This window comes from Cervus elaphus, chromosome 11 (genome assembly GCF_910594005.1).
Source record: "Cervus elaphus chromosome 11, mCerEla1.1, whole genome shotgun sequence".
Taxonomy (NCBI): Eukaryota; Metazoa; Chordata; class Mammalia; order Artiodactyla; family Cervidae; genus Cervus; species Cervus elaphus.
In genome coordinates, this window is record NC_057825.1 from 10,351,123 (window position 1) to 10,366,540 (window position 15,418).

General features: G+C 37.9%; 1 protein-coding gene across 9 annotated transcripts in view; it reads left to right on the top strand.

Annotated features, from left to right (window-relative positions):
* The window catches only part of MAPKAP1 (MAPK associated protein 1), a 228,102-nt gene that overhangs the window by 21,915 nt on the left and 190,769 nt on the right, over window positions 1–15,418 (top strand). For 4 of the 9 annotated variants that reach the window (XM_043916845.1, XM_043916840.1, XM_043916847.1 and 1 more), the window contains 2 exons: window positions 7,320–7,647; window positions 10,079–10,168. The exons of 1 other annotated variant lie outside the window; for it this stretch is intronic. In XM_043916845.1, the coding sequence (XP_043772780.1) occupies window positions 7,389–7,647; window positions 10,079–10,168 (349 nt within the window). In that variant the 5' untranslated portion in view covers window positions 7,320–7,388. Of the gene's footprint in view, window positions 1–1,155; window positions 1,226–1,488; window positions 1,639–7,319; window positions 7,648–10,078; window positions 10,169–15,418 lie in introns of all 9 variants that reach the window. 4 more of the 9 variants (XM_043916842.1, XM_043916841.1, XM_043916843.1 and 1 more) reach the window with 2 other exon arrangements.

Consider the following 15,418-nt stretch of genomic DNA (forward strand, 5'->3'; position numbering starts at 1 on the left):
CTATGTGATACTTTGTTGGCTGGAAGCAAGTCAGGTTCCACCCAGACTCAAGGGGAGGGAATAACACAAAGGCCTGGATATCAAGAGAAGAATTTCTGGAGCCATCTTAAAATTTTGACTGCCATATGCACTTTCAGCTCCATGAAAGCAGTGGTCAAGTCTTTTCAAATTTTTTTGCTCAGCATTGTATTTCTGATACCTGGCATATAGTAAGTGCTTAATAAATTCTTGTTGAATGAATGATATCAATGAATGAATATTTGGTAGTGGTTGAGTGTTACTTATGGTTTCAACTCTTATATTGGTAATTTCATATTGAGAAGCAGTCTAGTTTCTTTGGCATTATTCATTTCTTTTGGTAAAATTATAAATAATTTTTACCTGGAATCTTTTTTTTTTCCTTAAATCTGGAATCTTAAAACCTAAAATTGTTGTTTATTATCACAAGTGTCAATCTAATCTCTTATCTCAGAGAGACAACACTCACTGGAGAAATAATTTATGGCTACATTGCCCCAAACTAGCAGATTTCTTGTAACAGCCAGAAACGTTGGCAGCTTTGGAGTTTTGGAGGTGGTGTGTGGGTAGGTTGTCTGAAGTTTCACAGCTATTGCTAATAACAATAATTTCAAATAACTAATAAATAGATTTCAAAAACACTTTGAAGATACTGATTGTTTTATAATAACTTTATTATAATAGAAATTTTTGTCTAATCTGTGCTTAGAACTTCATGTATAGGTTAGTGTTATTATTAATTACGGTTGTTCTTCATACTTGTCATAGGAAACATTTTGAGCAAAATTTAGATCTTGAATTACCCGTTGATAAAGGACCATTTTATCTTCAGACAGTCAGATATTTCTGACACCAGAGTCTGTTCAAAATGAGGTGTTGAGAACCTCAATATGTGCCAGTTGGTCCTAGAAGCTATAAAGTAAGCATGGCACGTCTTCCAGGACTATCTGTTTTAGTGGTTATATTCAAAGGTAAAATATTTTTTTCTCTGAAGACATACAGGTGCAGTATATTATAGGCTAGAATGCAAAATATGAATGAACTCTAAAAATAAATTTCTTACAGCATGTTGCTTTAGGTGGCTCCCTCTAGGTTCTCTCTTACCTTGATTTATGATTACTCTCCTCTGCCCTTCAGGTGTGTCCGTGGACAAGTTTGAGAGGCACAGTACTGTACCAGGCTCCTTTTACCTGGATCTTGGCAGATGGTAAGGTTCAGAGTCATTTCAGGTGGATGTTAGTGGTACAAGGAAAGAAAAATCCAGGGTCAGGGTCCCTTCGTCCACAGGAGATACTTGATAGGAGAGGAGACCTGGTGTCCTGGTAGGTTGGTGAGGGTCTCACTGTTCCCACGTGACCTCAGGCTTTTATGGTGGGGGTGGCATCAGAGTAGCTGGGATGACTGACAGCTGAGCCTCTCTGCATTTGTCTTTTATCCTGAACCTCGTCTTGTGATTCACATGGTCCAAAGAAGACTGCAGCAGAAACTACAGAGTCTCCTAAGACCGAGATTCAGAAATCCCACATTACTTTGACTACATTCTGTTGGTCAAAGCAAATGACAAGTAAGCCCATTGACAGAAGGAGCTGAAAAGACTCAAAAATCTACCATGGACTTTGGGCAAGTTACTTAATGCCTTTAAACCTTTATTTTTTTTTATAATCTATAAAATGAGGATAATATTAATACTTACCTCCTGGGGTGGTGGTAAGGATGAACTATGTGATTGCATGAAAAGTACAAGTGAGAGTAGGGAGCTCAGTAATTGTCACCTATTACTGTTCTCCTTATGTTTTTGCCTAATAAAAGCCTTACTCCCACCTTCTTCCTTCCTGAAGCCTTCTGTAACTTTCTTGTCTCTTGGAAAACATACTGTCTTAGTGTCTTATTTGCTGGTTAGCATATTGCCTTATGTTACTGTTATGTATGCACACAGCATGGCTCATCTGCTAAAGCTTGTAAGCCTCTGGAGGGTGCAGGTCAGTGTTCATATAATTTTTCGTATGAGTCCCAGTGCCTAGTTCCCAGTGATGTTTAGTGAGTGAATACCATATTATTCAGAAGAAGATACAAGCATCTCTTTTCTGTTGTTGTAATTTAGTAAGTACTTTTAGTCAAAGTGTAGATATAAAAATGTGAAGGGGAAAAGTTAAACTCTCCAGTTGTCAGGTCTCACTGTTTACTGTTTAATTAAATTAGGCATATTCACATGGAGAAGATTTTAATCTCCTGAGGGGGGAAAAGGCTCAATTTTGTTCTTCTAAAAAAAGTAAGTGAAGATTTAATTTAGATTTACATTGGAGAGAGTTGGAAAAAGATTTAAAATCAATAAAGTACATTTGTTTTAATGGTCATTTCATTTATTTTCTAATTTCAGGACTTACGAATTCTGAACTTTAACTAGATGAAAGAATTTTGAAATCTTAGTAAAAAACAGGGTCTGTCAGTTTTTATAAATTGAAAACTTTGTACTTAATAAAAAGCCTTTGTTTTTCTAACTTATCATTTCTGGTTATGGAAAATATATGTGAGTGCCTCTATACTGTTCCTAAGGAATCTTGTGTAGGGATTAGGTTCAGCTTGCCTAATGCTAATAGCATGAAGTCGGGGTACAGTGTGGAACGGTAAAGAAAAAATCTCGCATCTGCTGTTACATGTTGTTAACTCCCTCAGCAGACGTTAAATCATTTCAAGTACAATAATAGTGTGGGAGGTAAATTAACTAACCATTAACAATCTTATAAATACACAATTAACATGCCAACATTTATATGACACATTGATGGGGCAGCAGTAATTTTTGATTGGGAGTTTGCAGACCTTCGAGAAGCCCCAGGCTGTTGCTCATTCAGACAAGTTTTCACAGATTGCAGGTGAGGGGGTTGTGAAGTCTGTCTGGCAGAGGGAAGTGAATGTGCGGTGTTTTGAAAGTTCAGGAACAGGAATTTCCCTTCAGCCGTTGGCTGGGCGTGAGCATCTTAAGGCACATTGCTATCTCAGGTCCTTAGGCAGTGAAGAAGTGTAAGGGGGACTCATTTGCTTCTGGTGGGGCTATTTAAGGAGACAGAGAATATTTTACATGTAGACTTTGTAGCTGAAGTTGCTTGAATTTCTGGGCATTTTCTAAAAGATACTCACACCTAACTGGGGATTTAAAGTAGAACCCTCCTCTGTGGTTTCAGATCAACAAGTAGATGATCTCTCGAGTTCATTTCATGTGTAAAATGTTATGATTTTTAGTTTCGAACAGTCATTTCGTGTGCTCCATACAAATCATGGTTGCATTACAGGACGGAAGGCTAAGGGTCTAGTCTACTGCATAACACATTTACCGTCTCACATCTTTCATGAGGACCCATGAGAGAAATTTCTTTCAGGCCCTGAACTCAGCAACAGGTTTTTAAAAAATCACGTTTATTGTAGCTGTTGTAGTTTTTGTTCCTCTTTGTTTTGAGAGGCTACAGGGTGGTTTAAATCCAAAGCTCTTGGATTTGATTCTTGGTTCTGATTTTTTGTTTTGATTCTTAGTTCTTTCGTGATTGGGTTATTTCATGTAGCATAATGTCCTCAGAATTCCTCTGTGTTTTAACATGTCTTAGAATATTTAAGACTGAATAACTGTCCATTGTATGTGTGTACCACATTTTGTTCATCCATTCTCTACTATGTGTTTTAAATTACTGTGTAGTATTCTGTCATATGTATGTGTCATGGCATATGCACTGTTAAAGGATGTTTAGATTACTTTCAGACTTTTAGTGTTACAGTCCTGAGATAAATATTTTTGCAGTTGTTTCCTTAGAGCAAATCCTAGAAGTGGTGTTGTCCAAAGGGTACTCCTGTTTTACACTTTGATAGTAAACTACCAAACTACCCTTTAAAAAGCCTCAATTTTCATTCCTTCTGATAGTACCTGAAAGTGCCCATTTCTCTGAACTCCTGCCAACATTTTTAAAAAATTAATTTACTTTTTATTTTTGACTGTGCTGGGTCTTCGTTGCTTCTTTAGTTGCAGTGAATCCGGGGCTGCTCTTCATTGCAGTGCATGAGCTTCTTTGGCAGTGCGTTCTCTTGTTGTGGAGCATGGGCTCTAGGCACACGGGCTTCAGTAGCAGCTGTTGCAGCACATGGGTTCAGTAGTTGCCGCCGAGGGGTTCTAGGGTGCGTGGGCTTTAGTAATTGTGCTCACGGGCCCTAAAGCTTCAGTAGTCATCACTTGTGGGCTCTAGCACACAGGCTTAGTTGCCCCACAGTGTGTGACATCTTCCCAGACCAGGGATTGAACCTGTGTCCCCTGCATTGACAGGCGATTCCTGTCCATTTGTACCACCAGGAAGTCCCAACATTTGGTTGTAAAGATCTTTGATCTTTGCACAACTGATCCAAGAAAAGAACTTGCTTTTCTGGAATACCTTTGTCTTAGAATTCAAATCGACCTTCAAATGATAATTTGCCAATCTTCAGATGATTTAAAACATATTCTTTTGGTTTTGAAAAGTATTTTGGGAATAATTTGATAGTGTCCCAAGGTTACAGTTTTGAAGGTACATTGTAGAGAAGTTCTCGTGCCTGTATTAACTTTTTTAAAAAACAGTTCTTTCTTTATAATCATACACATGACATGCTCATATATAATTTATCTCTGAAACAAAATTATGTAGTCCTTGAAAGTCAGACAGCAACATTTATTGAATTCCTGCCATGTATAAACTGCTTTGTTGCCAGAAAGGATATGGTATTATGGCCCCTGACCTTGTGGAACTTTCAGTCTAAATCCTCAAGTACATGTCACAGGTGGTGGAAACCATGCTTTTTGGGATAGTCCTGTCAGAGTTCCCTGTCAGAACTGGCACTGAATAAATATTTGTTGAATGATACATATAGATTCCTAATTGTAGGAAGTCATAGTGTATACTAATAGAGAAGATATCTGCTCATGTTAGGGTGTTTTGGGGGCCTCTGTTCTGTTAGGATAGTTAGGGAGTTGGTATGTGCCTTCAGAAGTGTTTGCCCATAACTCTTCTCCAGAAGAGGTGATGGAACAGATTCGTCTTCCTGAAAAAGGTCCTATTGAATATACTTTTGCCAAAAGTGTACTTTTGCTGCTTTGTGCTTGGGCTTCTTGGTGCCAGCACATGCGTGCATGCTCAGTCTTGTCTGGCTCTCTGCGACCCCATGGACTGTGGGCCTCCAGGCTCTAGGCAAGAATACTGGAATAGGTTGCCATTTCCTACTCTGGGGGATCTTCTCAACCCAGGGATCGAATCTACGTTTCCTGTGACCTGTGCATCGGCAGGAGGATTCTTCACCACCGAGCCACCTGGGAAGCCCTTTTGGTGTCAGAATACCCTTTAAGTGTGTGGCTTCTCACTGAAGCCCTTTGTTTTTACAGGGGCGAACTTCAGTATGAAGTTAAAAGCAGCTGCTCCCGTGCTGGTGCCTTGTTGCCTTACTTTCATGGAGAAGATGCTTATCGTGATTGCTATAATGATGAAGCGCTCTTGATCTGTGATTCTGTGGTTCTGTTACAAAACAAATACTGTCATAACTGATTCTATGGTTATATACATCTCTTTGTTGTTACATAAGAAGTCCTTATTTTTACAAGTGAAAGTTAAATGCTCCCCTTTACTTCTGTAATTTTTTTCTGATTATTACACTTAAAGTTGTGGGCTGACATTAATGTTTCTAAGACTAAATGTCTCAGAAATTTGACACTTAGAAGAATCCCATGATATTAGGAGATATACTAGGTCTATATTAGGGTATGAACTCTTTGACTCAGCCTTACCTTATCTTTGCATTTCCCATTAGCTTCTGTGTAAAATATGTACTTAGTGCACATTTAAGGGAAAAAATGAAGATGAATGTAATTCACTTGATTAGAGATGCTCCTTAGTTAAACTTCCTCTCAGTATCTTTAAGATCCACCAAATGATATTAATAGAATGATATGTTGCCAGATAGAAAATGTTAAAATTTCAGTTAGCTGAAATAATATTAACTAGATTTCCCATGTTCTGTTTCCAGAAGAAACAATGACAAAACCATGGTATTCTAGGTCCTTCTAAGAAAAATATCTGCCAGGACTGTTCCTAGGAACGTATTCAGCCTGGCTTTCACATTCCTTGCACTTCCTAACTGATTTAGAGGAGCAGAAAGATGACTCAGATAACCTGCAGAGTCCTGTTACAAAGGAAACACACTTATTTTACCTGCTGTGTACTTACGAGAAAAGGATAAATTGTTGACATATTTTAGGATTACTTTAAACAAAAATTGAACATTGAAATTGGTAATGATATTTTTACCATCATCATTATTAACAGCAGCTAATTTTTAATTATGTACCAGTTATTCTTATAAGTATTTTACCTGCATAATCTTCTGTATATCCTTTCATCCCCGCATCATCTCCATTTTGTAAATGAAAGAAAACAGGCTCAGTGAAGTTAAAGTTACTTTGACCAAGCTCACGTGGCTAGCAAGTGATAGGACCAGGATCTGAACCCAGTTGTGCCTGTAAGCCCTTAGGTTCCTAACTGCTATTCTGTAATATCTTCCTTGTTGAGTATTCCCATTTAACTGAGGAGGTACCATTTTGTTCCCAGAATAAACATCATTTCAGTTTTAACAGGATTCAGGAAGCAGTTCTTATAATTAGGTTTCTAAAATAAGAAATTAATCTGGTAGCAGACAAGTTTGATTAATAAGTTTTATTTTAAAAGCACAATACTATCTTGAATCAGAAGGAAGGAAAATGTATGTATTGAACAAAATTACTTTGATGGTACATTTTTGTAAAATTCCTGGTAACTCAGAAAACGTTGTCTGTGCCCTTTTAGACATTTCACAACTATGACAGGAGAGGGGAATATAAACTGAAGAAATACAGTTTCATACTTCAGCACATCATTTGAGGAAAATACAGCTTGTTCCCCCATGACCTTATAAAGTAGTGAGAAGACTACATAGGAATGAAGGGAGGAAGAAAGGAAAATTTATCGTTTTAACAGTAGTTATGTGCTTTGAGTAGGCTGACTAAGGAGTTACTGTTATTTGTTTTGTAAAAGAGCAAGCCATCCTCTCTGATACGGTGGAGATCTCATTGACTAGAGCAGTAGCCCCCAGTGCTTATAAGGATTTCCTTTCAGCTTAGACTTAATCCTTTTAAGCTCCTAGCTACAGGAATAAATGTTGATTTTCGAGGTAGCGTTTTTACCACATTGAATTTGTTTGAAAAATGATTCAGTCATTCTCTGCCTTATTCTTAAATGTTGCTGTGTACATCATGTTTCTAGGTAGTTGAGCCCGTGAAACAATATGAAGAGGAGAAAATAGCCTTTTAAGGAAATTGGCCCACAGGAAGGATGGCCTTCTTGGACAATCCAACTATCATTCTAGCTCATATTCGACAGTCACATGTGACCAGTGATGACACAGGAATGTGTGAGATGGTTCTCATTGATCATGATGTTGACCTAGAGAAGATTCATCCTCCTTCAATGCCTGGAGACAGTGGGTCAGAAATTCAGGGAAGCAATGGTGAGACTCAGGGCTATGTGTACGCCCAGTCGGTCGATATTACCTCAAGTTGGGACTTTGGTATTAGAAGACGCTCAAATACAGGTAAACGTTGCCTTTTGGTCCTGTCTTCTGAGCTTTAAATCAGTAAACAGTCTTATAGAATAATTCATAATGTTGGAATAGGTTTAATGGGAAAAGTTACTCTGTATTGATAGGAACATGAATGTATTACACTAACAGTCTAAGGCATCTCTCCATCTCTGCGACTGGATGGTGAGAGTCTCTGGAATGACGCTCTTAGAAGGAAGCAGACAGGAGGAGTAAGTGAGAAAGTTGACTGAGAGGATGTTGGAGATTCTGTTCTAAAAAGTCACCATGTAGACAGGGAAGTGGACTGTCTGGAGGATCTTTACCAGAGCAACACTATTACCAGTAGGCAGGGTTCAGGTTACGTGATAAAGAACCTTTAATACAGAGAGCTGGCCAGACAAGGAGTGCCGCTGCCTGGGACAGTTCTTGCCCTTGGAGGAATCCTATTGGGTGGCGGATTGGAGGGAGACAGCCGACTGTTTGTTAAGGCCGCTTTTAGTTGGAATTCCTGCTTGGGAGGTAAGATGAGAAAAGGTGCCCTTGTTTTTTTTTTTTTGGTGCCCTTGTTTTTGATACATTATTTAGTTGATCTCTCTACCCTTTGGTATTCATGGCCTGAAAATACTCAGTTTTAGCATATGTATATTTAGTCGTTAGCTTTTACAAATTCATTCCCCTTTTCCAGCTTATGTTTTTGGGGAGCATTTCGAGGAGTATGGGATGAAGTCCTTTACGTAGATCAACTATTTAGACTACATAATGTAGTTGTTTTAATATGATGGTATTCTATGAGATAATTTTTTTATTTAGATAATCAGAAAATATAATCTCCTAATCAGTGGCAGTAACCTGCTAACTCCCAGGAAAAGTAATGCAGGATATATAGTAGAACCCTGACAATATTTGCATGTTTATTTTCATAGTCCGTATCTAAAGTGGATGTGAAGGAGTGCTGCTGGTAGAACAGGATACAGTTTACACTACAAAGCATGTTAAGGTTTTGGTTCAGAATTCAGTGTTCTGTGACACCTGTCAATACAAAGAATAATTTGCTCTTGTGATGAAAATAGTTAAGAGCATTTCCCAGTATTAAAGGAACTTTTAGCAAAATAGGATTCGAGTGAAGGTTTGAATATAATTTCGAACCATTGATTCACAGTTCTCTAGTTAAAACTGACTTCCTTGCAAGTTATTGAGATATCTTTTACGACAGGCTGAATGGATTTAGTAGGAGAATGCTGCTAAATTGAGAGCTTTATGATTATAATACTTTGGCTGTACCCTTCAAATTTATTAATTGCAGTTGAATGTATTTTGCTTCTGTGGAATTTGGTTCGATAGAGTGACGTTGTCAGAATGTTTTTGCCAACATAGTTTAATTTTAGCAAGATTAGTTTCAGTGTTTCACTGCCACAATGCTAAGGCAGGGATATACCATTTCCTACCTTGAAAGCAGTTGAAAGAAAACTTTATTTTATTGATTTTTATTAGCATTGGGCCAAGATAGCAAGTTGAAGATGAGCAAGAGGAGCCTAATTTGAAGAGGTGGCCTAAGTTGTGGCTTTCTTTTCCATTATAGTCTCTACGTGCTGGACAGTATTGTGTGCTGGACAGTATTTCTTTAAAAGATCCAGTTAACTGACATTTGAAGGTTGAGCAGCCAATGGTAGTATAATCACAAATGCATAATTTAAGGTGATGCTTTTGTTTTTGTTCTTGGAATTTCTTAAGCTAGCACTTAGCTGCTAATAATTAATTAAGATTGTGGGGTATTTGAGTGACCAAGGAATTTACTTTTTAATCCTCTCAGCATATCTTAAAATTTTGTATAAGAAAAATTGTTCTTTTTAAGATTTGACTAATGTTACAAAGATACAAATCATTTATTTTACTACCTATAAACTGTTTCAGCCCACTGAAGAAAAGCTATGCTAATTTATATAGCTTTGACATTTTATAATTTTCATGATTTTTAGATAAAGGATTTTATATTTAAAACTTTAATAGTCTAGTCTGAGTTCATTTATCTTTAATTTTTGAAACGGGTAGAGTAATTCATAACAGTAATTTTATTCCTGTAATGTAATATTCACTTCAGTTCATTTGTGCATTAAAATTCCTTTAAGACCGTTATTAATGATTTATATAATGAAATGTCATATTAATCACAGAAGTTTTCACATTTTATTATTCTCTTCCATGTTAATACTATCTTTATGATCTCTATTAATGTTTTATATCCTCTAATTTCAATTATAAATCAAGAATATTTTCATGTTTTTGTTGGTATTTGCTTTTCAGGGGTGCCACCTTTAAAATTTTATGACTTTTTCCCTACATATGCAATATAAAACATCTTTATTCATATAAAGGTAGTTAATTATGTCTTTGTTTATAGTAAACTTTCATTGACAAACTTATAGTTATAATATTTCTTTTCAAGCTCAAAGATTAGAACGACTCCGAAAAGAGAGACAAAACCAGATCAAATGCAAAAATATTCAGTGGAAAGAAAGAAATTCTAAGCAATCAGGTAAATCAAAATAATTTTAATTGTTAATTTGAGATTTATATCTTTAGTTTATATTATTATGTAAGAGCTTTTATTTTTAATTCATCCTTTTAAATACTGTAGGCTGCTACCTCTTGTGTTTTGAGCTTTGAACTCTTTCTCTTGGGTGTCTTGGCCCTCCGAAGCTGTGTGTTCTTTAGGTCTTGTCTTTTTGTCTACTCTTCATTCTGGGGGACAGGAATTCATGAGTGCAGGGCACATTTTGTAGAAACTGTTGTGCTGGTACCTTGTTCTTAGGTGTACCTGTGGTTTGGATGGGCCTCGAGATTATAGATTCCTCCTGGCAGTTCTAACCTAGACTTTCCCTTGTATTGCTGCTGCTAAGTCACTTCAGTCGTGTCTGACTGTGCGACCCCATAGATGGCAGCCCACCGGGCTCCGCCGTCCCTGGGATTCTCCAGGCAAGAACACTGGAGTGGGTCGCCATTTCCTTCTCCAATGCATGAAAGTGAAAAGTGAAAGTGAAGTCATTCAGTCGTGTCTGACTCTTCGTGACCCCAGGGACTGCAGCCTACCAGGTTCCTTGGTCCATGGGGTTTTCCAGGCAAGAGTACTGGAGTTGGTTGCCATCCCTTGCATTAGTGACCCCAGTAACAACCTTTTTTGCATATATGCTAATTCTTTTCCTTTAGCTTACAAACCATTATGTTGCTGGTATCAGCATTTCCAGTATGTGTTCCTCTGGTTTGTATATTAAAAAGCTGACCATTGATGTATTTTCAAAATTTCAAGAAGAGAAGACTTTTAAAAAAATTATAAAATTGAATGCTATTAAAATATTTTCTAATGTTTTATCATGTTTCCTTGGCTTTTCTCTTTTTTCTCTCCTTTCAAATAAGTGTCCGCAGTCTATCTTTTAATCTTCTTCATACCTCGCACTACTACCCTGACATATAATACGTGACCAGTCAATTTTTGTTGACTGACTCCTTTGCTCCATAATATTTATGAAGCTAATAATGTTCATGATTATCACAGTAATAGCAGCACCTGCCTAGTGCTGTGGTAAGTACCTTATGTGCATTACCTCCAGTGAATGGTTCTATAAGGTGTAGGTTTCATTGCTGTTGTTACCAGGTGAAACAAGGTCACAGGGACTTAACTTGCAGAATTTACAAGGCTAGGAAGTGGTAGTGCAGTCGAGTCATGTTTTGTATCTAGCATTGTTTATCTAAAGCCCAGTCTCTTTCTGCTAAACCACATCATATAAAGTGGTTATTCCTTTCTCCTACTATGATTGTAAACCCAGGAGTGTTCATTGGGTATGATTTTCTTAATGATTGCTTGTAAATGATGACTGTGTAGAACCAGAAATCTCATCCACTTCTTTCTCCTTATATCTCACTTCTGTGACTTCCTGTAATTCTCCTTGAATGTCTTTTTAGTTTTGCTCTTGGTATTTTAAAAATCTCCCCAGACTGGCTTTTTCTGTTGATCTAGTTAATAGTTTTCTCTTTTGTATTTAGCACAAACTGAAAAACCTTTCTATCATTTATCTTGTCTACTTTCTTCAAAATTTTTGTATATCTTAAGTGTTTTTCCTATTTATTGCTTCTTAATGAGTTCAGAGCCAGTTTAGTAAGCCCAGCTCTTCAGCTACCCTTTGCTTTGCCATTTTTACTTCCATATCATATAACAATCATTAAAAAATAAATTAATAGAGGAGTTCAGTTCAGTTCAGTTCAGTCGCTCAGTTGTGTCCGACTCTGCGACCCCATGAATCACAGCTCGCCAGGCCTCCCTGTCCATCACCTACTCCCGGAGTTTACTTAAACTCATGCCCATCGAGTCGGTGATGCCATCCAGCCATCTCATCCTCTGTTGTCCCCTTCTCCTCCTGCCCCCAATCCCTCCCAGCATCAGGGTCTTTTCCAATGAGTCAACTCTTTGCATGAGGTGGCCAAAATATTGGAGTTTTAGCTTCAGCATCAGTCCTTCCAATGAATATTCAGGACTGATCTCCTTTAGGATGGACTGATTGAATGTCCTTGCAGTCCAAGGGACTCTCAAGAGTCTTCTCCAACACCACAGTTCAAAAGCATCAATTCTTCGGCACTCAGCTTTCCTCACAGTCCAACTCTCACATCCATTCATGACCACTGGAAAAACCATAGCCTTGACTAGATGGACCTTTGTTGGCAAAGTACTGTCTCTGCTTTGTAATATGCTATCTAGGTTGGTCATAACTTTCCTTCCAAGGAGAAAGTGTCTTTTAACTTCATGGCTGCAATCACCATCTGCAGTGATTTTGGAGCCCCCCAAAATAAAGTCTGACACTGTTTCCCCATCTATTTCCCATGAAGTGATGGGACCAGATGCCATGATCTTAGTTTTCTGAATGTTGAGCTTTAAGCCAACTTTTTCACTCTCCTCTTTCACTTTCATCAAGAGGCTTTTTAGTTCATCTTCACTTTCTGCCATAAGGGTGGTGTCATCTGCATATCTGAGGTTATTGATATTTCTCCCGGCAATCTTGATAGAGGAGTAGAGCACCTCAAATATAACAGCATTAACACCTTTCATAATGTGAGAAATAACTTCTTCAACCTAAATTTAGATGCATTTAATAACCTAATAATAAGAGATACATCTAATAAATCTTAATACATCCATCACCTACTCCTTAAAGTCAGATCCTCTCTAACTTTTGTTCAGTGTTTCACAGAATGTGCTGGAGGCATAAATAAATAGTCCCCTGTTTGCTTTCATTTTAACCACACTGTCCATTTCTCTCTCCCTCAGTTTCTCTCCTTCTTATTTCTGTCTCACAGATTTCAATAATTGACCCTGAGATCTTAATTCTGGAAAGGCTCTTTAAAGTGCCTGCCCATGCTTTGAAATGTTGACTTCGATTCTGGCCAGACCAGTAGCCTGCCTGTTGGTTATTCCTCGTCAACATACAGAGGAATGCCTTTGAATTTTCTGTTAAGCTGGGTTCCATCATTACCACAGAGTGACACCCAGGTATCCTGAAATGGTTAGAAAAGTGGAGTCCTCAGTCCACTAAACATCTCCCTGGCAAACGGAGCAGCCATTCTGTTTTCACACATCTCTCAAACGCATGCTCTCTTTTGGAAAGAAATGCCATGACCATATCATTTTGATTTTAATTGGGAATTTTGGCTAGGTTATCATTCATTTACTCACTCTTTTTATGCTAATTACATTTTGTTAAAAATCCTTTCATCTGCTTTTCCTTATCTTTGTTTTACTTCATTCCCCACTAGAAGAATCATCATTGTGAATATGATGATCTCCCCTGCAGTGTTCTTTTCCCATAATTATTCTGTCTGCATCCGGTCCATTCTTTAAGACACTGCCTAAATGCAGCCTTTCCATAGAGGAGTTGGAAAGGATCCTAGAAGCCATCTGGTCCGTACCTCGAAGTTCTTCATGAACATACTGACGCGTGTGCCACAAGACCATGTGATACACATAATACCTTATAGTAAGATCCTTTTAGTGTTTCTGTAACTAAAACTGCATGGATAAATGTGAAGCCAATGTCATTGGAAGATAGCATTGTCAAGAATAACGTCAAATCAAGGACTAGTATTTTTAATTTTATTGTTTTAAAATGGTGTTTTATAAAAAAATATAAAAAAATAAAATGGTGTTTTATATTACTTACAAAATTAGTTAATATTCTTATTCATTGAGTCATTTAACAAGTATTTCTTCCACAACTTCTGTGTGCCTAGTAATTCACTGCTCGGTGCTTTGGGGAATACATGATTCCCATCCTCAAGAAGTTTGAAGTCTATTGGAATTCATGGCTATTTACTTGTAAGGTTAAATAATAGCTTAAAATAATAATAATGTACTTTATATCAGTTACTTATGACTATTCCTGGTTTTCTTTATATAACTTCTGTTATATAGCACAGTTCCCAGGTGCAGTGGCTATATAAAAGTCAGAAATGCATCCAAAGTGTTGTAATGACATCTGTATGCATTTCTAGGCCCTGTCTGTGGGATTCCTGATTTAGTAGATAGAGGTTGGGGTCCACACACCTGTATTTTTCAGAAGCTCACGGGGTGAATCTAATAAGTAACCAGCTCTGACCACCACTGGTTTATATGCCACCCACTCAGTTGACTTCATGCAAGTAGAACAAATTAGGTGTTCATATTTCTATATTATTGGTGAGAAAGCGAGTATAGAGGTGCCGAATAACTTTACCAAGTTACTTACAAGTGGTAAATAGCAAAGTCAGAATTCTTGCCCTGGGCATTCTGACTGCAGAGACTGTAGTCCCTCTACTCAGCTCCCTTCTCTCCCACACTGCAGGCAGAAAGGAGCTGCTTCTGGAGCTTTGGATATTGAAGAGTCTTTGATGTTCCCTTGCACCTTTCCTTCTCTCTGTATCACCTATAGGTAGGGTTCAGGAAAGTTGCCAAAGCTTCTATGTTTTAAAAAAACAAACACCTGTCAGTGGCCGATAACGAAAAGCAAGTGAAGTTAAAGTTGAAGAGCATCGTGAAGTTGAGCAGCTCAAGAAGTACAGCTGTGCCTTGTGAGTAGCTTAGAACCAGGAGGAAGGGCTCTGGGACCTTTCTCAATCTTATCTCTGCTTTTCTGTGCTCATCTGATCTCTCCCTCCTCCTGTTAGCTCCTGCTCCCCACAACTACTTTGTCTGCTTGTCTGATCCAGAGTTATTCATTCAACAAGTATTTATTTAACTCCTACAGTTCACAGGAAGAAATAGAGGAAAACAATAGAGTGGGAAAGACTAGAGATCTCCTCAAGAAAATTAGAGATACCAAGGGAATATTTCATGCAGAGATAGGCACAATAAAGGAAAGAAGTGGTATGGACCTAGCAGAAGCAGAAGATCTTAAGAAGAGGTGGCAAAAATACACAGAAGAACTATATTAAAAAGATCTTCACAACCCAGATAATCACAATGGCATGATCACTCACCTAGAGCCAGACATCCTGGAATGCGAAGTCAGGTGGGCCTTAGGAAGCATCACTACAAACAAAGCCAGTGGAGGTGATGGAATTCCAGTTGAGCTATTTCAAATCCTAAAAGTTGATGCTGTGAAAGTGCTGCACTCAATATGCCAGCAAATTTGGAAAACTCAGCAGTGGCCACAGGACTGGAAAAGATCAGTTTTCATTCCAATGCCAAAGAACGGCAAAGCCAAAGAATGCTCTAACTACTGCACAATTGCACTCATCTCACATGCTAGCAAAGTAATGCTCA